Source organism: Podarcis vaucheri, assembly GCF_965113315.1.
Source record: "Podarcis vaucheri genome assembly, chromosome: 3".
NCBI lineage: Eukaryota > Metazoa > Chordata > Lepidosauria > Squamata > Lacertidae > Podarcis > Podarcis vaucheri.
The window spans coordinates 81926031-81950404 of record NC_138761.1 but is presented as its reverse complement, the minus strand read 5'-3'; the positions used below and the strand labels follow the sequence as shown (position 1 = coordinate 81950404).

General features: G+C 41.8%; 1 protein-coding gene across 2 annotated transcripts in view; it reads right to left on the bottom strand.

Moving 5' to 3' along the window:
* Positions 1-1312: 1312 nt before the first annotated feature.
* The window catches only part of MDN1 (midasin AAA ATPase 1), a 91456-nt gene continuing 68394 nt past the window's right edge, over positions 1313-24374 (bottom strand). For both annotated transcript variants that reach the window (XM_082216995.1, XM_082216996.1), the window contains exons 78-102: positions 23674-23789; positions 22884-23339; positions 20637-20866; positions 19207-19347; positions 18146-18318; positions 17775-17936; positions 17302-17439; positions 16558-16699; positions 14942-15117; positions 13768-13902; positions 13001-13139; positions 11710-12005; positions 11277-11438; positions 10208-10309; positions 9551-9752; positions 8098-8271; positions 7483-7637; positions 6087-6167; positions 5526-5641; positions 5015-5189; positions 4402-4475; positions 4200-4314; positions 3746-3809; positions 3060-3202; positions 1313-2231 (exon numbers count right to left, since the gene is read on the bottom strand). In XM_082216995.1, the coding sequence (XP_082073121.1) occupies positions 2043-2231; positions 3060-3202; positions 3746-3809; positions 4200-4314; positions 4402-4475; positions 5015-5189; positions 5526-5641; positions 6087-6167; positions 7483-7637; positions 8098-8271; positions 9551-9752; positions 10208-10309; positions 11277-11438; positions 11710-12005; positions 13001-13139; positions 13768-13902; positions 14942-15117; positions 16558-16699; positions 17302-17439; positions 17775-17936; positions 18146-18318; positions 19207-19347; positions 20637-20866; positions 22884-23339; positions 23674-23789 (4056 nt within the window). In that variant the 3' untranslated portion in view covers positions 1313-2042. The remainder of the gene's footprint in view (positions 2232-3059; positions 3203-3745; positions 3810-4199; positions 4315-4401; positions 4476-5014; positions 5190-5525; positions 5642-6086; positions 6168-7482; positions 7638-8097; positions 8272-9550; positions 9753-10207; positions 10310-11276; positions 11439-11709; positions 12006-13000; positions 13140-13767; positions 13903-14941; positions 15118-16557; positions 16700-17301; positions 17440-17774; positions 17937-18145; positions 18319-19206; positions 19348-20636; positions 20867-22883; positions 23340-23673; positions 23790-24374) is intronic.

Genomic DNA, 24374 nt, shown 5'->3' with positions numbered 1-24374 from the left:
CTGCATATCAGAATGGTACATCACTCTTCCCCATCCCCTATCTTGTAGCAATATGCTTATATCTCCTGCTGAAAAAGACTTTAATTGGCCTGAATTAATCTGCCTTTATAGATTAATTTACCAAGTTGTATTCACAGCAAATTCTGTTTTTAACACTGATACACATTTTTGCATCATTTAGGTTTTGACAATAGTGCTATGTAACTTCTATTCAATACTTTTTTAAAAAAATAGCAGTTATTTGTATTTGCCAATAGTAAATTGTTTAATCAAAATTATTGCAGAAGTTGCAAAGTATGAATTTGGGGCATGATTTATCAGCTCCTTTCCTACAACTTTGTTTTTCTTTGATAAATCGAGGAAGGTTGGGGGGGGGGACTAATCCAAAGGAAAAATTGGGCATAAATATCACATCATTTGAGCATCTTTCACTCCTTTCACTTTGGACCTTTCATATGAGCTTTTCCTTGCTGCCCAATTTTACCACTGCTGATTCTATTATCTAATTAAGGTTTCTCAGTTCTGCATCAACAATCAGTATTTTGGCTTGCAATGACAGCATTTTATCAAGCTTCTTATGCTATTAATCTCATGTATTTTTTCTGTAATGCTTAAATTCTAAGTGAATGTGCCCAAAGACTCATCTTTAAACATTAAATATTCTGTGTCCTTATCCAAAGGGGCTAACTTAGTCACCCCTCAATGTGACAGTTGCTTACAGAGAAAACTATGGTGACAAAATTAACTGTCAAAACATAGAAATCAGGCTTGGATTAGCCCTCTGAACAGAGCAAAACAAAGGGCTCCGGGTCTTCCATGTAGCTTTCAAAATCATTTTCTCCAAGAAGGCTTTAAGTGAGTCTTTCAGGATAATGTCATCAGCCCAAGCTCCTGTCCAGCTTCGTTTCCCTGGAGCTGGAGGTCTTTGACAAATGCGTATCAACAATGGTTGGCTTTTTTTTCTTTTGAAGTCTTCTATTATTGTTTCCCTGATACTGAATTCCTGCTTTATCTTCTGTAGAGAGAAGGGCAAATTCCAAGAGGCCTTGTGATCGATCAATGCACCCATATTTGTCCATTCTGGAAAGAAGCTGGAGAAATCTGCATCTGATGGTGAACATGTTTCTTTTATGGGCTGTGCAAGCAAAGCACACATCATGTGATGAGTGCTTTTCCTGGAAGGGGTGGGGAGGAAGCAGACCTGAGGTCACAACAGCGCAGGAAGGTCAGGCCCACTCAAGACCAATTCTATTAAGTTCCCAAGATTCTTAATATAGAATCTTAATATTCCAACAAATAATGGACACCACAATTACAAACAGCAAAACATTGTTTATTAGTAATCACGACTGATGCATAGCTTTTGCAATGAAAAAAAGTTTTTTAGGGGGCAGGGAATAGGAGATGACAGAAAGAGCCTTGGGCATGCTTTCAGGATACTAAAATGTGTTTATCACTATTTCCCTTGAACAGAGGGCAAAGTTCACAGTGTAAAATGATAACGCGGAGTCTTTCCCTAAAAAAACTACTCTTCCAGCATTATCATGAAACCAGCAACTGTTCAGTGACAGTTTCAAGTATTCAAGTAGGATTTGTGGTTGTTGTGGGGTATTTTGGTTGTGTAAAATTCAACCCTTCCTCCAAACACAGGGTCCCACTCACACATGTGACCCAAAACAGACAAGTATTCTTTAATTATGGTTAATCATTCTAGTTGCAACTTCCTCTCAGAAGGAAACTAGTTTCTTACTACTATAGAAAATAGTCTTGGGAGCCACTTATTTCTTAGTGATACAGAAATAAGAATAAATTATACAAAGAGTAAAAAAAAACAGGAGATGGTTTTCCACTGTTTTCAGATATAGGCAAGAAAGTGAACAGTCTTTTAGTTCATCACTGTTTGCATAGTCTCCTGCACTGTTAAGGGGAAAAATGCATGTTATGTTAGTGTGTAATTTCTGGCCCGTCTGAACAGCAACTCAAATTTGCTGACGACCTTTGCCATTAACTGGCAACCATATGTTCACATGACCTGCCAAATTTTACACGTTGTCTGAACCAGTCACTAGTTCAAACCACTGCCTCAGTGCGTCACTGAGGGTCTCTGGGAGGGCATTCACATCTCTCAGAATGATGTAGAAAGGAAAGGGAAATTCCTCCATGTATGACCTGATTTCTGGCAATTCCCCTGGGCCTTTGAACACAGGTACTTTAATGTCCAAGATGGAATCCTGTGAATTAAAATGACAGTATCAGATACCGGACTACACAAGTAGCATTATGCAGCTAGATCAATGAAAAAAGTTGCCTCCCTCAGTCCTCATCTCTCACCAATCTCCTGAAAGAGTCAATTCATTGTGTTTTCAAATGAGTGGATTGTAGCCTTTGCAGGCGATCCTAACAATAGTTACTGAAGACTAAAGCAGGAGGTCACTAAGGGAGAGAATATTAGTGCTGATTTCAGGGCTGTCACCATACACTACTTATAGCTTTTTTACTACTCTATGTGGTCTTTTATAGTATAGTCTCCATGCACAATTTGCTACCTGTGATTGGAAAGAAACTTAACACAGTAGGAAGACTAAATGCCAGTATTGTGGCAGGGAATGTCAAGACAAAGATGCTTGCAGAACTTTGTTCCTTGATCTAGAACCTGAAAAGTCAGGCTGAAAATAACCTAAGCTGGACCTCCAAAGGAAAGGGACTTGTCGCTTTCCTCCCCAAGGTGAGAGGCAGAAGAAGCTGGATTTAAATATCAAAAAAACTATTTTGCAGGAAAGGTAGTCAGCAATTAACTCTGGAAGTTTGTAAACATTAGGCAAATTTTCTTATCAGCAAAACGAATGTTGAAGGCAAGAACCAGAAATAAGTGCAGATGGAAGTAGATTTTTCCTTATAGTATGAAACCTCAGCTCCCAAATCTATGGTTGGCAGGAAGCTTGACCAGCTTAATAAAGTTTCTCATATACAGGATGCCTTGGACCTATTTTAAACCCAACCAAGGCGATTTTTCCACCCAGTTAAAAGTGGTACAATTATCTGATGGTTCATTTACTCACCCGTGAATTAGGGTTGTCCAACACTACAAAAATGACGAAGATATTTGCATTCTGAACAGATTGAACAGCTGCCGTGACACGTTCTTTACCTTCGAGAAAAAGACCTCTTCCATCTGACACTATTAGGAGTAGCTGAGCAGTTTCTATTGAGGAAGGCATGTTTTCAGTTTTAGCAAACAAAACTAGAAAAAGGGTACATATTCAGTCTTACTAACATTTTCTATTACTTTAACATACAAGCGGACATGAAAGCCAGCCCCAAGAACAAAGTTTTATGTATAAAAATAGTATAAAATACATCCCTCAATGGGATGTGAAAGCTTTCCTTCCGAAAAATGGGACACGAAATCTAAAGTTAGACAATCAATGCTTATGAAAGTTCTAAAAGCAACAGGAAGAAACATCCCCACTGTCCAGTAGTAGTACCAACAAAGAAGAAACAAGAATTAAAATATTAATCTGAGAAGAGCTCACAAAGCTAGCCCAATCATAAGCAAGTCCTACCCAATAATGGGGCTTACTCCCCACATACGTTGGGCTAGGATTTCAGCCTTATTTACTAACAATTGCCGTTTGTGTATTCAGCATTCTGCCAAGAGAGCCACGCTCCTGATAAATCCAATGAAGAACTATTTCTACTACCATGCCTAACTTGTTTGTATACAAAATAGGAGGGGGGAACTCACCTGGATTAATGCTTTGAGAGAACTGCTGTGCTGCAGCAAACATATTTGTTGAGGATTCTAGGAACTGTAGAAAAGTGAGAGAATATATGTGCATCAGCTGTGAGCTCTAAGACAATTGTTCTACAGAAATGAATGGGAATGCAAGTTGAGAACTGCAGCCTAAGGTTGTGAACTCAAAATAGACTTAAAATTATTACAGCAGCCACATTATGGCTGTTTTGAAGGGGCTGCAGTAAACACAAGGCTGCACCATTCTTTTTTGTTACAAGCAATATACCAGGCTAATGCAGAGACAAGACCATTTTCTTCTTGTAACATTCTAAGGACAAATTGGACAGGAAAGTAAAAGAACTAACCTAAGAACACCCTTAGCCTGGCACAATAGTTGTTTAAATACAACATTAGGAACTTTTAATGAAAAAAGGCAGCCCCCCTCATCCAAGATGAGAGATACCTGAGCTATTTTAGTTTTCTTTTGTTCAAATTTGCACAGCTGGAGTATTCTCGTTCCCGACTGATCATTGAATTGTTCGTGGAATGGGTGTAGCAGCTGAACAGCCTCTCCAAAACTGAAATAAAACGAAACGTTTTAAAACAGTGCAGTGAGCAGGAGTAAAAAGATTTCTATGACAACTCCGGCTTTAAAATAGCCTTACCTGCACACAGCAATTTGTCCCACTTCTAAGAGAGACAAAGCATTTCCAATCACTGCCAGGGATTCATAAGCAAGCTATAGAAAACAAATAAAGGTTTGAGTCTGTTGTATATCTAAGTACATAGAATTCACCACAGAACAGTTAACGAACTGCAAAATTCTAAAACTGCTTCATGCATTTGTCATGGACTGAAAATGCACTGTGATATGTGATACTATCAGAGAAGCAAAGGAATTAGAAAATGGAATGATATACCCCTGCAATGCAATCTGCACTTGCTTTTAACTTTCTCCCCTTGGTGATCATCCCCACTGCTAAACTCCCTGCTGCAGGGAAAGAGGTGCATACTCATCCATCACAGCCATATGATTACCCCCCTATATCCCTGTCACTATCCCTAAGCTTGTTGAACTGTTGTAAGTAAACCCCATGGTGGCAGACAGAGGGAAGCAAACAGTAGCAGCCATGCTGACGAAATAGAAGGAAGAAGAACAGCAATGAGGTAGGGAAATGCCTCCTGTATAGTTAACTGCAAGTCTGATGCGTGAAAGATGAATGCTGAATTCATTCATATAAGACTTTTAAGTTGGCTTCTTCACCATTTCTGTTTTACCTGCTTAGAGTGGTTGTCCACCATACTGGCAGAGTCATCAAGGGCCAAGCAGATCTGGTACTGCCTTTTGCTGGGTTTGGTCCTCCGTAACCAAATTTTATCTTTTCGGAACTGGCTTGCAACATATGGAATTACTTTGCGCATGTTCAGCCTTTTTCCTGTTCTATAATCACCTCTGGCAGTTAAGAAGAAAAGACAAAATATTAACAGTAACACAGTTGCTGGGGGAGGAAAAAACAACTTGGCGGGATATCCATTTCAGAGAAAGTACAGTGGTGCCTCGCAAGACGAAATTAATCCGTTCCGCGAGTCTCTTTGTCTTGTGGTTTTTTCGTCTTGCGAAGCACTGCTATTAGCGGCTTAGCGGCTATTAACGGCTTAGCGGCTTTAAGAAAAAGGAAACAATTTGCTACCTGTTCTTGCTAAAGCAGTTCTAGCTGGAAAGACGGCTTGGGTGCAAAATCATGATGTATGTGGGCTCTGCTTTTATTTTTACAGTGACCCAACTTACTTCAGTTTGGCTGCCTGAGTTGGCTCCAGTATGAGTCTCAGCTGCTCACAGAGCTGCTGTGAAAGTGGTGCAGTGAGGAGAAGATATCTCTGCCACATCTCTGCTGCTGCCTTTTCCTGCAACATTAAGATTAAAAAAAACCCATAGAATTTTTATTAGTAAAGTTAAAATCCCAGAGAATTAACCTTTTTTATACATAGATCCCTTTCCCAAGTACAAAACCTAAATAATTCAGGCTATATCAGTTGCAAATACTTTTATAGCAATGCTTTTTAAAATAATTCTTGCTAGAACTTTCGAGTATAGCTTTGTCTTAGAATCCTGTGGTACAAACTGATCAGCTGCTAAGGGTCTTTATGTGTATAATTGTCGTCCATGTATTGCATGCAAGATTATCAGCATCTACAATTCTGCCCCTTGCTCTGTAGTGATTAAGCAGTACCAGAATCCAATATTTAACATGGCTTTGGAAATAATGTGTTAATATTCCATTTATATTCAATAAATGCTTTCCAAAAGAATTACGCAAGTGTATATTGCTTGACTGAACAATTCACTAACCTCAGTAGCGTTTCCACTCTGCCAAACTTCCAGTTGCTTCTCTAGTTCTCGTCTTAGCTCTTCAGGATCCTTAACAATGCACTTAAAATAACAAATTGGAATTTGAATCAAACAATATGGACAGGTATTTTAGAATGACATACTTGCTACATACATACATACATACATACATACATACAAAGGTAAAGGGACCCCTGACCATTAGGTCCAGTCGTGACCGACTCTGGGGTTGCGGCGCTCATCTCGCTTTATTGGCCGAGGGAGCCAGCGTACAGCTTCCAGGTCATGTGGCCAGCATGACTAAGCCACTTCTGGCAAACCAGAGCAGCGCACGGAAACACTGTTTACCTTCCCGTCGCAGCAGTACCTATTTATCTACTTGCACTTTGACGTGCTTTCGAACTGTTAGGTTGGCAGAAGCAGGGACCGAGCAACAGGAGCTCACCCTGTCGCGAGGATTCGAACCGCTGACCTTCTGATCGGCAAGTCCTAGGCTCTGTGGTTTAACCCACAGTGCCACCCGCGTCCCTACATACATACATACATACATATCTCCAAAAGCAAACTTAAAAAAACCCCCACCACATAACACATCCCTTATTTTTTTAGGAGAACTTTTAGTGTTCTGGACCACTTGATAGCAACAATTAAGGAGAAATTCTAAATTTACTTTTCTACTCATGGCAAAAATTTATGTGCATGCAGCATATTAACTGTACTTATCTCCTCTATGAACCACATGACCAAGCCCAAATCTGATTTATCTCCTTGTATGCTGGGGGTCTGGAGGAAAACAGAGATCCTCACATCCAGCTGCAAATATCTCCATGACTGGTATTTTCTAAATTTCCCCCATCCATCGAGGGAAATCTCCATGCAGATGCAAGTTTCTGCATGAATATACCGAGGTGGATCAGACTGTGCGCATGCAAAGCTACCAGAGCTGAATCTCTGCAGAGAGCATTGTGCCCCCAAACTCAAGGATTTCCAGCCCTCGAAATAAGTGATCTGTGTTGTCAAAGCTGAGAGTGTTGACTCGATTATAGACAGTCCCACCTACAGACAGCTCACTTACACATGTATTTTGAGGCCACAAGATCTGAGATTCAACTTGTCGTTTAAAAAAAAGCCATCTACTTTGATGTAGGGGGAAAACCTGCTTAAGTAATGTAGATTAGATGTATACCTTCCCTTCTCTAGTATCTCACAGTCATGTGATCTCCCTATCCCAGTCTCTACCATATGTATATGGAGGTCCTTCCTCAGTGGAACCTAAATATTGATTCAGAGCAAGAAACTAATTTGGCGAAACTAAAATTACAAAAGCACTGTATCCTGGAAAGATTCACATCAATCAACACATCCTATTTATTTAATAGCACAATTGGTAGTTTACCTGGATGGAGGTATCCCTCAAGAACTGATGGGCAGTATGTATGGTAGAGTTTTTGTCTCTGTCCGGCTTTACTTCCGGTGGTGATTTTTCTGTTCCACGCTCTTCGTCTTCTTCAGAATTGAGGGCTTGTCTGTCCAACTCAACCTCCTCGGGTCCTATCGTTGAATAAATGACATGCTTGCTTCACACATTTTCAGGGCCATTAGAAATCACACTACTAATCTCCAGGTATAGGGCGGTATATACATTCAATAAATAGTAACCCTTTTCAGGTACTGGCCCTTCACTTGGTTACAGTGGTGTGAGGGGAAGACAAGAGGCTGCGCTTGCTGGCTCTGCCACTCCTGGGAGTAACATCTGAAGTGGAGAGCCTGCCACAGATGCATAAACTCCCCATGCATGATAACAGGGTTAAAATCATGTATGGCACAAGCAGGCTCCTTGTAGGGGACCTTGGCTCCCTGCAACATGTGAGCAGTAGGGGCAGGGTGGGTGAGTCAGAGCCAGGGAGCAAATAGTATGCCCCAAAGGGACTACAGGACTGTTTTCAATTGAAATGAAGAAATTATTCCTGAAGAATAAAATTCTTTTAAAGATAATGAGCTGGCAATTTACCAGATTTAGCAGCACTAGGTGCCTTTACTTCTGGATTCAGTTTCTCCGCCTCTACCGTTCTAAGATCCTCATTTTTCTGAGCTTCTGTTTCCATAGCTACATCTTCAGAAACTGGTTCTTCATTGTCTTCAGTGACAGGCATGGTTGTTTTCTGTTGTTCTTCACTAGCTACATCTGGTGGAAACATAGCCAAAATCAAACCAAAATCTTGCAACTCTGTGCTGTTCTCCCCTATCACCAAACTTAACAGTCATCAATATCTATAAAGTTTTAACTCGACACCCGAAGCACTTGAAAAGGGGGGGGGGGAAACAACAACAATTCAGAGAGTGAGATAAATATTGTAATTTCCATAGCATTTGAGAGTGTTCAAAGTACTTCACCTGCATTATCTTACTCTCTTTAAAACCTCCAGGTAGGGTCAACGTCACCATTCCCATATTGCTAAGGGGGAGAAGGGAGGGATGGGGGAGAGAGAATTGTGCCTAAAGCCTCTTAGTGAGGTCATAGCTAAGGCAAACTTCAAACTGAGGATTTCCCCATTCATAGCTCTGCCTTCTACCCACCTTGCTATGACCTAGGACCTAGGTGAATGAGATGAGATGAATGAAGAATTTATGGGAACCACAATCTCCTGGGCTACACTTCCTTAATGTGTTGAACTTTGGTTGCCCTTTGCAGTGTTAAAAGTGGATTTTACCACACATCTGCACTTGATGTGTGCTAGAACACTCATGGTATGTACAGGTACAATAGATTCGGACTTCATCATACTAAGGACAAACTGATTAGCTCCAGTCTCGAAAAATGCAAGTTACACACCTCACTGACAGACAGAAACAGGTTTCATTACAAATCATAAAATCTAGGCACACGTCTTTCAAGAAACAGGTGGATTTGAGAGAATCCATGAAAATACTTTGTTTTAGAAACTGCAAGTAGGAATCACCACAGCGGCATTTAGCTGGGATTTAATTGCAAGAGATACTTCAGTTGCAGGAGATGCTTAAAGCACTTTAGCTACTATCTTAAACCAGGCTGCCTACCACTGTACAATAAACCTTTGGGCAATAGGCCCATCCCCAAGTGCGTTGTCACCATGAGACACCATGAACTGCAGTCTAGCTAGAAAGCTAGAAAATACCTTCGTAGGGATTTGTTTTTAAAGCTTCAACTGATTTAATGTGGAGAAATAAAACATGACTGCCTATTAAGTTTAAAAATGAAGCCATGCAAAGCGAACTATGAGAGAGAAGCAAATGCAAGTTCCTTGAAAAATCCCTTATCTAAATCCTTTCCCCAGTGTTAAGCTATGCAAACCAAATCTGACATGTTTCATTGCTTTTATTTCAATAAAGAATGCATGCTCATTTTCCTGTAAGCGGAGGTTTAGTGGTACAAAGGATTTAAAATTGTCTGTCCCTCTGACATCACTGTGCGAATGCTGGCATACCATAGGTCTGTGCATCGTAGGCTTCGCTGCCTTGCTTAATGTGCTCAAACGCATCAGCTTCTCCCATGTTTCGTTCTGGCTGAACGTGCTCCTGTTCTGCTTCGTTGCTGGATTCAACAGTTTTCAGCCGCTTGTGAACTTGTTGACTGTGATCCCCCGTTGAGCGCTCATTGTTGGCTTGGCCAGGCTTTCTCTTAAAACTCTGAAAAATGGGCAAGTACAGCAATGAAATTTCAATGAGGTTCGGAAAAACCAAAGTCAAGACTCAGAAGCTCGGTAACTTATCACACTGCCCACTAGAACAAACCTGCAGTATCTAAGTAAGCATTTTGTTTTCACAGCAGACAGCCAGGTGCCTGTTCAAAGCCCACAACCAAAACACGAGTGCATTAGCAGCGTCTGATACTGGGAAAAATATAAACATCTTTTTTAAAAATGTGAGAAAATTTGCATTTAAATATGAATTTCTAAATGTACTCTCTCCAAAGATGCATTTTAAAACTCAATGCAATTTGAGCTGGGAACTGCTTAAGAGCATTTGGGATGTACTACAGCTGCTGAGTAATTTCTGATCCAGGCATTAGTCCAGGAGGTGCAGAAAAGGTCATATAAAAAAGCTAGCTTACAATTTCTTTAATCTATGAAAGAATAAAAGACCTGTGTATTTTTCCTGCTCTGTTTCCGACTGGCCAGTCGTGCCATTAACTCAGATTCATGTCCTTCTGACTGATCTGCGTCAGCAGCTCCAGTTCCATGTTCCTGAAGAAAGACAGACAAACCACCAAAGTTAAGTCTTCTGCTAAAACATAGAACACACAGTTCCACACTCATCTGAGAATAATGCAGTGTCTTCAAAACACAGAGGCATACCCGACTGCGCTTCTAAGAAGAATCCTGTGAGTAAATTCTGACACTGCAGAAAACCCCAAGGCTAGTTAGTGAAACACGGTCAATATGCTTCGACCACAGGGTTGGGAAAATCCTTGGGGGCAGCAGCAGGTAACAGAAGGGAGGAGAGGCTATTTCTGCCCATTTCCTTCTCCCCACCGCACATGCCTTGTAGTTCCCAGCACCCCAAATATTAGTGCTGTAGATTCAGGGGACCTTCCAGGACAGTTGATATAGGAGGTAGTAGCTCTGTTCCTGGGTGAGGAACCACTGGAGGTAGGTGTACTATATGAAGTTTAGTCAAAGGACTCTGGTCTGAGTGGCAGGAAGAGTCAATGCACTCTTGGGCACATCTTGCACACCAGAACCTGGGAAGGTAGCGTGGCAGATGCAAAGGGAAGGGTGAATCAACAAATGCTGTCTCCCTGCTTGCACTTAGGGTCACAGACTGCTCAGGGTGTATGGCCATCACATATATTGTTCTCCTTTAGTATGAGACTGCCCCAATAGGATCTGCGATTTGTGCACACGATTAACAATTGAGGGAATCGAGCAGCAGAAAACAGGGGCTGCTGGCCCTGTGTGCTGTAGTCATATATACGAGCATCTCTTACATCCATTTAAGCATACAGAATTAGCAGTCCCCCTACTGAGATTTATTGGGGGCGGGGAGAGAGCAGGGAGACATCTGTGTGCCCCAAAAGCCTTGTATTTACCCAGAGAGGAAAAACCATCAGCAGTGAGACAACCCTGAAAGTTAAGTGCTTCAGAAGGTTTTCCCCCTCCAAAGTATGTTCCACATAATACAAAAGGTGCTGTGGGATTTTCCCCGCTTCACCTCTTTCGCCTGGTCCTTTTCAGAAGCAGTTCCGGCCAGCTCCACGGCTGTGTCGCTCTGCAGGTTCTCCTCTCCTGCCTGCCCGTAAGTTTCATGTTCCATTCTCTCAACGGCATCAGGCAGCTCCTCGTTCTTGTCAGGGTTATCAGTATCCTCCTCTTCCTAAAGCAATTCAGATGAAGACATCAGTATGGGCATTCGGCAGGTATGATGGGAGGGAGGGCCAGAAATGGTTTGTACTACAGGAGATCTATTTGCTGTCCAAGAAAACCACAGCGCTACTACCATTTACTGGAATTTTAGCCTTAAAACTGTATACTATCTCAACATACACTAAGGTGCTGAGACTAAGATGTGTTTTTCACATGCCTCCTTGCAGGGGAACTCAAGGAGGTCATTTACTATTTCTTATTAATAAAAGAATAAGCAAAACCTGAGGATTAAGGCCTTGGTCATGGATGCCCTTTTCTCCCTCTTTCTCAGGAGATTCACTCAGGTCTTCTGTTGGCTCCTCTGCTTCTTCCTCCATATTTGCATCAGGATGCCCTGTGCTTTCCTCATCCTTTGTTTCTTCTTCCTCCATTTTATCTTCTCCTTCACCTTTCTCTTCAGAGGACTCTTTCTCAGCTTGCTCAGGATCCTGACCATCCTCTCCCGTCTCTTCAGAATCCTTAATTTCTTTTTCATCTACATCCATCGTCTTCTCCTCAATCTCAAAAGGATTTTCTCCTAATGCAACGCAAAAGACACACCTTTCAGAAGGCAGGCAGAATTCAGTTTTTTCTCCTACTGACTGCTGGGCAGGTAGGAACAGAGAGGAAGATTTACTAAGATTCCTAGATAATCCTTAAAAATGAAAAGGTAAGGTACATTTAAGTTGAAACTTTCCCTTGGTACAAGCATAGATTGTCAATATGTCAATGTACTGCAGTAATGGAAGTGCTGATATTATGTATTTCCAATGCCCAACTCTCTATATGGTATCAATCATGCAAACAACACACTACTTCTTTGAAATAGGCGAAACATTTGTTATATACACATATCAACGTTTGTGGTACTGAACACCCTAAAATATGAAGAACACATACAAACACACAGGCAAATGGTAGATATGCCCCATGAAACCAGAATTAGCCCACTGCTATGCCCTGATGTGCATCTTACCACATTGTATAGTGTTTCAGTACTGCAAATACAGGTGTGAGCTGGACCTAGGGGCCACTAAACAATATCATGAGAATCTCTCTTTCAAACTGTGTGCCCTTGATTGGAATAGGAGAGGATCAGAAGATGACAGATACTTGAGACTAGAGAGCTACGGAAACCAACACTGTTATAAATGGCCCAGGCACCACAGGAGGTGGGACAAAACTGTTAAGACTCTTCCTAAGTTTCGAAGACAATCATAGCCTACTCCAAACCTGTGTGGGAAAGGCAACAGCCTCCCTACCACATGGAACTGGCTGAATTCCTTCCTCAATGCAAACATCAGATGCAGCAATTAATTCACAAACTTCCAATGGTTATAAGCATGAATGATCAAAATTATGACATCAATCCTTATTTCCCCCAAACAGGGACGACCCTTGTCTGGAATCAGATTAAGGCTGTGCACCTACACCCAGGCCCCAATTATAGCTAGACACTCAAGAGGCACCACAACTACGTAGTATTTTATTTTCTTTATATCTGCTGATAAAGGAACACCTTGTGAGCCATACCTCCTTCTTCCTCCTTGTCCTCATCATCTTTCTCTCCGTTCTCTAGGTTCAGGTCCTGAGGAAGATCTAATGCCTCAGCTTCAGGCTGTTTCTCTTGATTTCCATGATAAGGGTCTACCTCGTTCTCATCATATTCACGCTGTTAAACAGAAATAAGTGACACATCATGCAAGGAATGGAGGCAGGAAGCAGGGGGTGGGAGGGCGGGGGGGGGACCTGTTGAGAACCGCAGTAAAGTAACTCTTGAAGTTATCTTTAGATGAACCCCCAACAGAAAGGATGCCAAACTTCATCCATTATTATTATTATTAATTATTATTATTATTATTTATACCTCGCCCTCCCCGGCCAAAACCGGGCTCAGAGTGGCTAACATCAAATGTTAACATTAACATAAAATCAGGCAATCAGAGTATTGGAGGATTGCTTGCTGGCCTCCTGGCAACTATGCTGTTTGATCCCACATGGCACCACCTTGTTCCCTGCTCTGTTTTAACAACCATATGAAGTGGCTGAGTGTGGTCATTAGGAGCTTTGGAACGAAGTGCCATCAGTATGCTGATGCACAAACACAAAGGAGAGGGCTCCCAAATACACAAAAACCACAAAGACAATGGGACCATGAACTATTTAAGAAGTAGCAGCAGGTGTTATTATTGGAAATAGCAACACATAAAACACTTTGGAAATACATGTTGCTCAAGTTCAGTTGAAATAAACGGTAGTTACATAAGTGTAGCTTTCTGCAGCAAACTTGCTCTCATTACCTCATCTATTTGCTCATGGACTTTCTCTTTGGTTTCACCACCATCTGGTTGATTCTCTTCTTCTTCGGGAGATTTCTTATCATTTTTGTTGTCAACATCCATGTTGTCATCTTTTGCCACAAGTTCTGAATCGCCCTAAGTTGTTCAAGGAAAATAGCCATGGAACCATTTCACTGTACATCCTGCTACCATTAGTGTATATACAGTTCTGTTGGCTCTGTTACAGTCAAGCTGCAGGGAACATTCAACATGTTTTGAGACAAATGGCTACTTTATCAAAACACTCTACTTATTACACTAAAGGTGGCGGCACACTAACAGCATTTTGTGTGTGTAAGCCCAGGACATTGGCCACAGCAAATATGCAAAGGGTGGATGATAGACACATGACTGTGTACATTTGCATGGAAGCTTAATCAGAGAAGGGTTCTTAGACAGATGCACACAGCTGTTTAAATTACCTGCATAACATTATGCATGTATAACCTTGTGTGTTTTCTCTAAGTCCCCTGACTTAGGGGCCCTCCAGATATAGCTAGGCTACAACTTCCATCATTCCTGACCATTGGCGACGTTGGTTGGGGCTGATGGGAGTTCAGAGTTCAATGACACCTGAAGGGCAACATCCTAGCTACCAGTCTACTTGAGGAAACATGGTTGCACATTTTGGATCCCAAAATATATTAGACAACAGTTGTTTTACAGGAATTGTGTATTATGAAGATTGAGGTTTTTTTATCTGTTCCTTGTCACTCTATGGATGGATATCCGGTTAAAAAACAACAACCCCTAAGGTCGCCATTTCCTTTCATAGGAAAGCAGATGCCTAAAACAAGGGATGCAACATAAAAGGCTCTGGATTTGGTAGCCCCTGTTGATATTTACACCTTGAGGAGAGGATGATTTTGAAGCTCTGCCTCCTCAGCCACTCTCTGTGGGTGGCAAGTTCCATATGGAGAGAGGCATCTTCAAAAAAAGGTAGACAGCAGGCTAGCTCACTCCTTGCTGATTTTATGAAATCCAAGCAAGGCTTCTCAATAATCCCATTCTAAAAAGGGAGTCTCACAAAAAATTGAGACACTAATCTCTGTGTTGTATTCCATATACCGTACCATGCAATTATAAAGTTGTACAATACTTCCTCCTTGGAGCACACTTTTATTTACGTTTTTACCTCATCCATTCCTGGTCCCGTTTCTGTTATATTATCATCCTCATTATCACTCTCATCATCTTCCTCATCATCATCGTTGTCATCTCCCCAAAGCCTTTCATCCAATTTGTCAGCTTCAGCATCTCCGAGATTTCCCATCTGTTTGTCTAACTCTTCATCAGATTTGTCGTCTTCTTCTGTATAAGGCAACACAGCTCACTTTGTATAATCCTCTTTATAAGGTACTAGAACTCAGTGCATAAGGGACACACGGCCTTTTGCAAACTTGCAAATGAACCTCACAAGTTTGCAAACTTGCAGATGAACCTCACAAGTATAGTGACATCACAGGTTAGCAATGCACACGTTATGCTGGCAGGGACTGGACTAGGGTGTCAGCCTAAAACCATTCAGCCATTCCGCATCAAACAGAGGACACCAACATGAGTACAGTAAGCCTGCAACTTATGTGCATTTAACTTGCTCACATTCAGCTTTGTTCACCTGGCAATAATTATTTTTAAGTAAAAAGTGGGCGGAAAGGGGGTGGGTATCCAGGAAAAGAGACTCTAGCACTCCCACCCGCCATTGAACCCAATGCATTTTGACTATACAGTGGTACCTCGCAAGACAAATGCCTCGCAAGACAAAAAACGCTAGACAAAAGGGTTTTTTGTTTTTTGAGCTGCTTTGCAAGACGATTTTCCCTATGGGCTTGCTTCGCAAGACGGAAATGTCTTGCAAGTTTGTTTCCTTTTTCTTAACACTGCTAATACAGTTGCAACTTCGAGGAGCAACTCATAGAACGTGGTGTGGTAGCCTTTTTTGAGGTTTTTAAAGACTTTGGTGATTTTTGAACCTTTTCCAAAACTTTCCTGACACCGTGCTTCGCAAGACGACAAAACTTTCAGAACGAATTAATTTCGTCTTGCGAGGCACCACTGTATGTGATTTGAGGTTTAGATGCAATCCCCAGAATATAACCCCTGTGTCAATTGAGGGCTTACTGTACAAGAAGTGTCTCTCCTGAAATTGTTTCAACACATTTGGTGAAACAAGGGAAAAAGTTTATCAGAAATAAGAATTATGGACATGTGACCAGAATGTATATTTTTGTATATTCTTATTCAGATTTCTCCAAGGGTCTGTCACAGTTTGAAATTAACAGTAATGCCATGAAAACTGTTTGGTAAGATCACCAACTGTCTCGCCCAATTGTTCTATCCCACTTAGAATAACACACCACACACAGACATGGTATAGCTGGACTTCTGCTGCATTCAGAAATGCTACAGTTAAGGGTTTTCCTAATTTATAACAGTTGTAGATGCTTCCTGCTCCAATTATATTCCTTAATCAGGAAGAGCTCCTAACCACACAAGCCACACAAGGATTAATTTAATACAGGAGCAGAAGCATTACCATTTTCACAAATACTGAACTCTGCCAGATTTTGCCACAGAAGGACATCAAGCTGCTGGAATCACACTTAACGTTAATTCGGCGCAAGTACTTCCATTGCATGTCAATGTTTGCACAAAAAGCCCACAAAGAAAATGTTTAGCGTTCCCACCTGTACTGGCATATAACAGGACAGACAAGCAAAACCTACAATTGTCATAGTACAAGCCACATACCTTGGTTTTCTTGCTCCCCGTCGTAGGTTTTTCCTTCAAAATCATCTGACATTTCAATTGCATTGTCCTCTCCTTCAATACCTGGTTTGGATTCTGGGTCTTCATCCTCCTTTTCTTGACCCTTCTGGTAAGTATCTTCTACCTGGAATATTTAGCCAAAGAATATTCCAGCTTTTAATGAAGCATTAGTTTCATCCCCACCATTATCTCAGCAACACAGTTTTATTACTGAATAAAATCTAACTGCTCAACCCCAGCAGGAGGACAGAACTGCTTTAAGAATCTAAGGCATTTTTCGTCTTCTTTAGGAGTAAGCAGCAGATGGCTTGTGGGGGGGGGGGACAATGAAAGTTACTATGAAACCTATTAAACTATATGAAAATAACAGCAGAGTCCAACCCCCAAGGTCCGTTGGGATGAGAAATTCTGAATTCAGAGGAACTTGGGGCTTTCTTGGCTGACTTTCAGCTAAACTGTAATGATGTCAGTGCAATTCTCTCACCCCTACTCAGTCAGACAATCTTAAACCAGCCTAAGTCCTGAAAAGGGGCATTCCAGGGGAGTGGTGGGATAGGACAAGGAGAGACATAGCTATTCCAAAGTGTGAACAGGGTGTGGAATGGGTTAACTTGCACTGGTGAAAATTACATTAGCTTCCTATAGTTAAGAACGTGCTTTAACTTATTTATGAACAGATTCATGGCTACTTTGGAGCCGCTGCCTCAAATCCCACTTGGCACGTACCTGCTCTTCGCTTTCTATCTTGTCACTCACATCCTTTTTGCCTTCCCCTTCTCCAAGGCCACCTCCTTCGTAATCATGGAATTCTGTTCCTCCTTCTCCTCCAGCATCTTCCATTAGCTCTTTTGGTAAACAAAACCCCTAATAAATAATAATAATAATAGTAGTAGTAGTAAGTTGAAACATTTTGGACAGATTTTAGCACTCATCAAAACAATTAAGCTTCCAAAGGACAGATTTTCCCCAACTTGTATCTATCTATCTATCTATCTATCTATCTATCTATCTATCTATCTATCTACATGCACACAAATAAAGTACTATGGAGCCAAAGATAAAGAGCTCATTCAACACACTGGCGAGCATCTTGCTTCTGCTGTGGCTTTCTTTAAACAAGCTTTATTCACAACTCCAGATATCTCAGAATTCTATCCTCTTTCCCAAATCCACTGAGAGGGTAAACAATACTTTCTTACCTTCCGGGCCAGTTCAGTAAATATGTTAGCTAGAACTGAGAGCAATTTCCCAGTGCTCCTATGTGTAGCCAAGGTAACAGTGAGGTAGAAGAGGATGATATTGGAATATTTGTAAAGTATTGGCATTAGACGCACCAGTAAGTGGCAGGATTGATTGAAAAGCTGTGGACACAAAATAAATCCAATGTTCATTTAAAATATAGGGGCTTCCCCGCCCCAAACAAGACAAAACGAGAAGTTTCTAAGTGACCTTACAATTTCCCTCTGCTATTTTGCTTTTCACAGAAAGTCTAGAAATTCACGTTCAAACCCTCCTCCAGCTGGACCAAGCCTCAATGAACAGCAAGGACATTTCGACAGATGAATTTTACCTTGCACTTGTATTCAGTGTAATCCTCGCCATAGGATTTTAGTCTCTCCAGGAGTTCTGAAATAACCGAAATGATTTTCTGCACGTGCAGAGAATTCACATCTGCACAGATGTCTTCATCCAAGAGTTTAGTTAAATGCCCTGCCTTGAGCCTCTCAACCAAGGATTCTTCCCCTTGAATAAGAAAGGGAAAAGGCAAAAGGCTGAAGACTCAATTCATCCTTAATCAGAAAACATTTTTATCCAATGAAAATGTTGCCTTTGTACAGCAGACTCATTTCTACACACACTTCCATCTTTCAGCCAGGCAAGAAAAAGGCCTTATCAGAGTTCAAGGACATATTCAAGCCAGGCAAAACAATTCAAGGAAAGTATGAAGCAGGGCTGGTGAGGGCCTGGGAGAGGATGTGTGGCTGGGAAGGGGTTGTGGTGTGGGCTCAACAGAGAGGCCTGGAGGTGCACATTTGATCCCCATGCCTAAGGTTCCCCACTCCTGCCCTAGAGCACCACGGCATGTTGCAGGATCCAGATGCCCAAGAGAACTGCACTGATTGCCCTTCACAGACAAGGGGCCTTGGCACTATTGCCAGTTCTCTCCACCCTCCAGTGTGGTGTAGTGGCTAGAATTACTGGGTGACCATGGGCTTGCCACAGTCTCTCAGACCAACTTACCTCACAAGGCTGATGTGAGGATAATAACGAGAAGGAGAACCATGTATGCCACCTTGAGCTCCATGGAGCAAAGGTAGGATTTAAATGCAATAAATAACAGATTAATAAAATCTATCAGAGCATTCAAGAATCCTCTGAATTCCACAAGTCTCTTGGGTGGGTGGGTGGAGGAGGCTATAGCAAGTCCAAATTTCACAATTTCACAGTGGCAATCATATTTAGAACATCCACCTCTGCCCCTGAAACAAAGACCTAATTTGCCAGGATATATGTGGTGTTCAGTTACACACACACACACACACACACACACAAAAAGGGGGGGAAGAGAGAGAAAATATTTCTGAAAGTATAAAGAGTGCTTCAGAGAAAAGGACAAAAGTTAAGACTCACCATCCTCCTTCTGGGAGGTGTCGTCTTCTTTTACCTTTTTCCTTTCTACCAAACACTGAATTGCACCCAGGATAGCTTGGATTGCAAGCTCTACTTGTTCTGAGTAGAGTTCTACAAATCCATCATCTGACTTCTGGTTCCCTTTGGAAATACAGGAGAAATGTTAGTGGGGAAGACATCCGATTTTGAAAGCAGCAACCACTTTGATTGAGGGTTTTGTTTTGTTTTTGCAATCAAGTGGTGCATAATAAATTTTATGAAATAAATAAATTATAAGACACAAACAAATTGCAGTTCTAAGCCACAATAACAAATTCAAGTTTAACAAGAAAGGCATAGTGCTCAAAAACCTGAAATAAGGATAACTATTAAGACTTTGACATGATGGTTGGGCTTTATAAAACTAGTGTCTCCCCAATGTTAAAACCTGGAGAATTCCCAGTTCCCCGCCTAATTTAAAATTTGACATACTCCATTACTCCAAGAGGTATACAGTGGTGCCTCGCAAGACGAAATCAATCCATTCCACGAGTCTCTTTATCTTGCGAAGCACGGCTATTAGCGGCTTAGCGGCTATTAGCGGCTATTAACGGCTTAGCGGCTTTAAGAAAAAGGAAACAAACTCGCAAGAACTCGCAAGACGTTTCGTCTTGCGAAGCAAGCCCATAGGGAAATTCGTCTTGCGGAACGACTCAAAAAACAGAAAACTCTTTCGTCTTGCGTGTTTTTCGTCTTGCGAGGCACCACTGTATATGCTTTGCCTCAGTTATCTCACAGAACAAAAGTCTGACATCTGCCTTGCAAGTGGAGGATAGTGCAAATAATATTGCCTCTTAGCCTCTCACCAGCCCTTGGCCCAATCAGGGCTCAGAAATGAGACTGAATTTTCAGGCAGTGCTGCTGCTAGGATTTTCCCCAAGTCAAGTCAGGTCAAATCAATGAATCCTTAATGGCCTTGCAATGTTGCCACTGCTATATTTATTCCAGCTCATTTCATAATGCATTAACAAGACACGGCTAAAGACATGCAGCGGCATGAAAACAAATGTCCAACTTTTCATGAGAAAACAAGCTTTGTAGCATCAGATACTAGGAACAGAGGTCCCAGGAAGTATCCAACAACAACTTGCAAGAAATAAACAAAACGCCAACTCCCACCAAAGTACAGCTGCTAAGATTTTGACATGCTACATTAAACAAAACATTGAACATTATTGTGAATGCTTCAATACTCTCTGCACACTTACATAGGACTGCCTCTTTGAACTCTGCAAGATTTGGTTCTCAGTAAGCATACTTAGGATCCTAACAAAATTATGATCTAATTTTACTGTCCTTAGTCACAGATGCAAATATCCAAAGGAGATAACAGAATAATACTTAGATCAACTGCTTTATTGGTGGAAAGATTAGAAGGAACATGTCTTTACCATTGCAGTGTGAAATTGAACTGAAGAGCTGTGTCTTCCAAATGGCAAAGTCATCCACACTTCTATTAATTTCTCCTTGGATGTACACAAGACTTCTGATTAACGCCATCCGTGTTGAAACTTGATTGGCTTCCATCTCAGGTAGGACAAAGAAAGACTCTATATCTTGCAGCTGGGTTGAAACCTTCAGCAAACATTCTATTCCTGAAGAGCACACTTCAAAGCTTTTCCTGGAAGACAAAAGCAATCACAGCTCACTTTAACAAGCCACCTTTTAGCCTGCACATTTGCTTTTGAGAAAGAGTGGGTCTGGGGTTAACAAAAAACATCGCTTCTGTTGGGCTTACTGTTAATCAGAAAAACAAGCTAAGACTCAATTGTGATACTAAAAACATAACATCTATGGTTTTAACAGAAGGTTTGGAAGTTGTCTTACATGAATGGAAAAGGAACTTCAGCTTGTATAAGGTAGCCCTGCAGATTTCCTTCAGTTTCTTTAGCCTGTACCCCCAACCTTAAAAAATATTCTATGATACAAAGAGGCACTACACTGTTTAAACCACACACTTAACTGGAAGCTGCAGATTTAATCTATTGTGTTTACAATATAGTAAGCTTTGTTATTTTTTGATTCTGTACAAGTCTTACGCAAGTTGAAGGGTGGATGGCGGCTAACAGATTGAGGTTGAATCCTGACAAGACAGAAGTACTGTTTTTGGGGAAAGGAGGCGAGCACGTGTAGAGAACTCCCTGATCCTGAATGGGGTAACTGTGCCCCTGAAGGACCAGGTGCGCAGCCTGGGAGTCATTTTGGACTCACAGCTGTCCATGGAGGCACAGGTCAATTCTGTGTCCAGGGCAGCTGTCTACCAGCTCCATCTGGTACGCAGGCTGAGACCCTTTCTGCCCACGGACTGTCTCGTCAGAGTGGTGCATGCTCTAGTTATCTCTCTCTTGGATTACTGCAATGCGCTCTATGTGGGGTTACCTTTGAAGGTGACCCGGAAACTACAACTAATCCAGAATGCGGCAGCTAGACTGGTGATTGGGAGTGGCCGCTGGGACCACATAACACTGGTCTTGAAAAACCTACACTGGCTCCCAGTGCATTTCCGAGCACATTTCAAAGTGTTGGTGCTGACCTTTAAAGCCCTAAACGGCCTCGGTCCAGTATACCTGAGGGAACGTCTCCACCCCCATCGTTCTGCCTGGACACTGAGGTCCAGCGCCGAGGGCCTTCTGGCAGTTTCCTCACTGCAAGAAGCCAAGTTACAAGGAACCAGGCAGAGGGCCTTCTCAGTAGTGGCACCCACCCTGTGGAATGCCCTCCCACCAGATGTCAAAGAGAAAAACAACCACAAGACTTTTAGAAGACATCTGAAGGCAGCCCTGTTCAGGGAAGCTTTTAATGTTTAATAGACCATTGTATTTTAATATTTTGTTGGAAGCTGCCCAGAGTGGGCAGGGTATAAATAATAAATTATTATATTATTATTATTATACCTGTTACTTATTGAGCATTTCAGTTAATTCAAATTATATTAAAATACAAATGTAAAAGAAAAGGAGGTTATTGGATTGTTGCTTTTATTTTGATTATGTATTTTGTGGTTTTATATTTTGATTTTATTCTGTGAACTGCCCTGAAACCTCTGGGTATTCTAATGATGATGATGATAATACTAATAATATAACCACTGGAACAAATACAGAAATAAGACATAAGCATTAAGATGGTAGGTGAGAAGAGTCCCTAACTGGCCTAACAGTTGTCGGTTTCCAAGAATTATTTAGTCCAATGAAGTTTATTATTTGTTTAGGAATACCAGTTTATAGTCTCTGCAAATTACTAGAATTTCTCAACTCACAGTGGCCTAATTCATATATAATGCTGAAGCACAGTTAATGTTTTTGATTATGTCCTCTGAAATGCAAGGGTCAAGGAGTACTAAGCTTCCTCTGCGCACTTCCTCCAAAAGTGAAGGCATGACTCTCCCCCAAGGCACTTAAGCTTAGATACAACATCTGTCTTGATATTTGGCAGTGTAGAGGACTGTTTGGTGCCTCCATGGTTGGGCCACCAACATCTGCAGCGCCAATCATTTCTTTGGGATATAGTGGGGGCTGACTGCAGGCCCCACGTTGAACAATGCAGCCAATAAAGTCACAGTCTTACAGATTCGGGTGCATGAAGGCTGCAGGAGTGAAACCGTTTTCTCCCCATAAAATACTATGTACCTTACTTACCAGGAATGGAAGAGTGTCTCACAAGACAGTTGTCTGATTCTGTCCACATCTGATTTTACTGCCTTAACCTCCAGCAGCATCTCTTTCACCTCTGAAATCAGCTTCTGGAACAACGGGTCGTGCTTTCGCATCTTGCACCCAGCGGGCAGCTGATCTGCAGCTATGGGAGTGGAATATTGTAGCTCTGGAGGGTTAAAACCAGGCATGGACTTCAGAACACAAGGGGAATTCAGTTCAGTTGCTTCAGTCTCTGCTCTGGAAGCATTCAAGGACTGGCCTTTTGGGCAGCACTCCATAAACCAGGACAGCTGCTCCAGGACCACCACACACTGCATTGAAAGGTATTGCAGTCTATCGGTCCACTGTTGAACACCGTCTTGAGGAGGAAACGCCACTTCATATTCACAGGCAGGGTTTAACCGGGCATCAATCTCCTGAACGCAGCTCAGAAGGTTCCTGTAGGAGATTCACAAGGTTAAGAGATATGCTTATAATAAAATATTATCGGTACACCTCAGTCAGTATACAGTGGATCACAGCAATTTCCAAATGCTGCAGCTTTTGCGGAAAGTTTATTTATTTATCCTGGGTGCCGCTCTATGCCCTTGAACTCTGGCAATGCCTCTTGCTTGTATGAACAGAGGATAGAGAACATGCATAGAAATGTACTGAGGGTTTACGTTTTGCGCTATTATTGCAGTATACAGTCTGCCTCTCTCTTTTTTGAGTCAGAATGCTTTCCTTTCTCAAATGAGCTGAAGAAGTGCGCAGAAAACAAAAGTCCAAATACCTCAGGATAATCCACTGCTCAGTCAAGGCAGTGAGGGAGCTCCTCTGCTTGACAAGCATCTTCATAAGGTGTGCTGTGAATCCTTTGCATCGCTCAACGGTGCCCAGTCCAATTTCCTGCAGTGTGACAAGGTAGCACTTTTCACTCCTGTGTAATGGTTGCCATAACAATGTGGCCCCCACCCCACTGATACTAGGCAAATGCATGGAACTCTGCCTACGCCTTGACAATGAAAGATGCATGGAATGCACACAAACTACTGTACAGCCCAATCTAACATCATGCTTGTTCACTCAAAACTAACTCCCGTTATATTCAAAGGTGCTTATGCCCAGGTAAACGTGCACAGGATTACAGCCTGTGGACAATTTTCAGGCAAGTAACACACCCAGAAAACCAGATTTAAAAGCCTATGCTATTGTAGCAACATTAATGACAGTTTTACTGGCGGTTCCCTCATTGCGAGAAGTGAGGCTACAGGGAACCAGACAGAGGGCCTTCTCAGTAGTGGCGCCCGCCCTGTGGAATGCCCTCCCATCAGATGTCAAAGAGATAAATAATTACCTGACATTCAGAAGACATCTTAAGGCAGCCCTGTTCAGGGAAGTTTTTAATATGTAACGCTGTACTGTTTTTAACACTGATTGGGAGCCGCCCAGAGTGGCTGGGGAAACTCAGCCAGATGGGCGGGGTAAAAATAT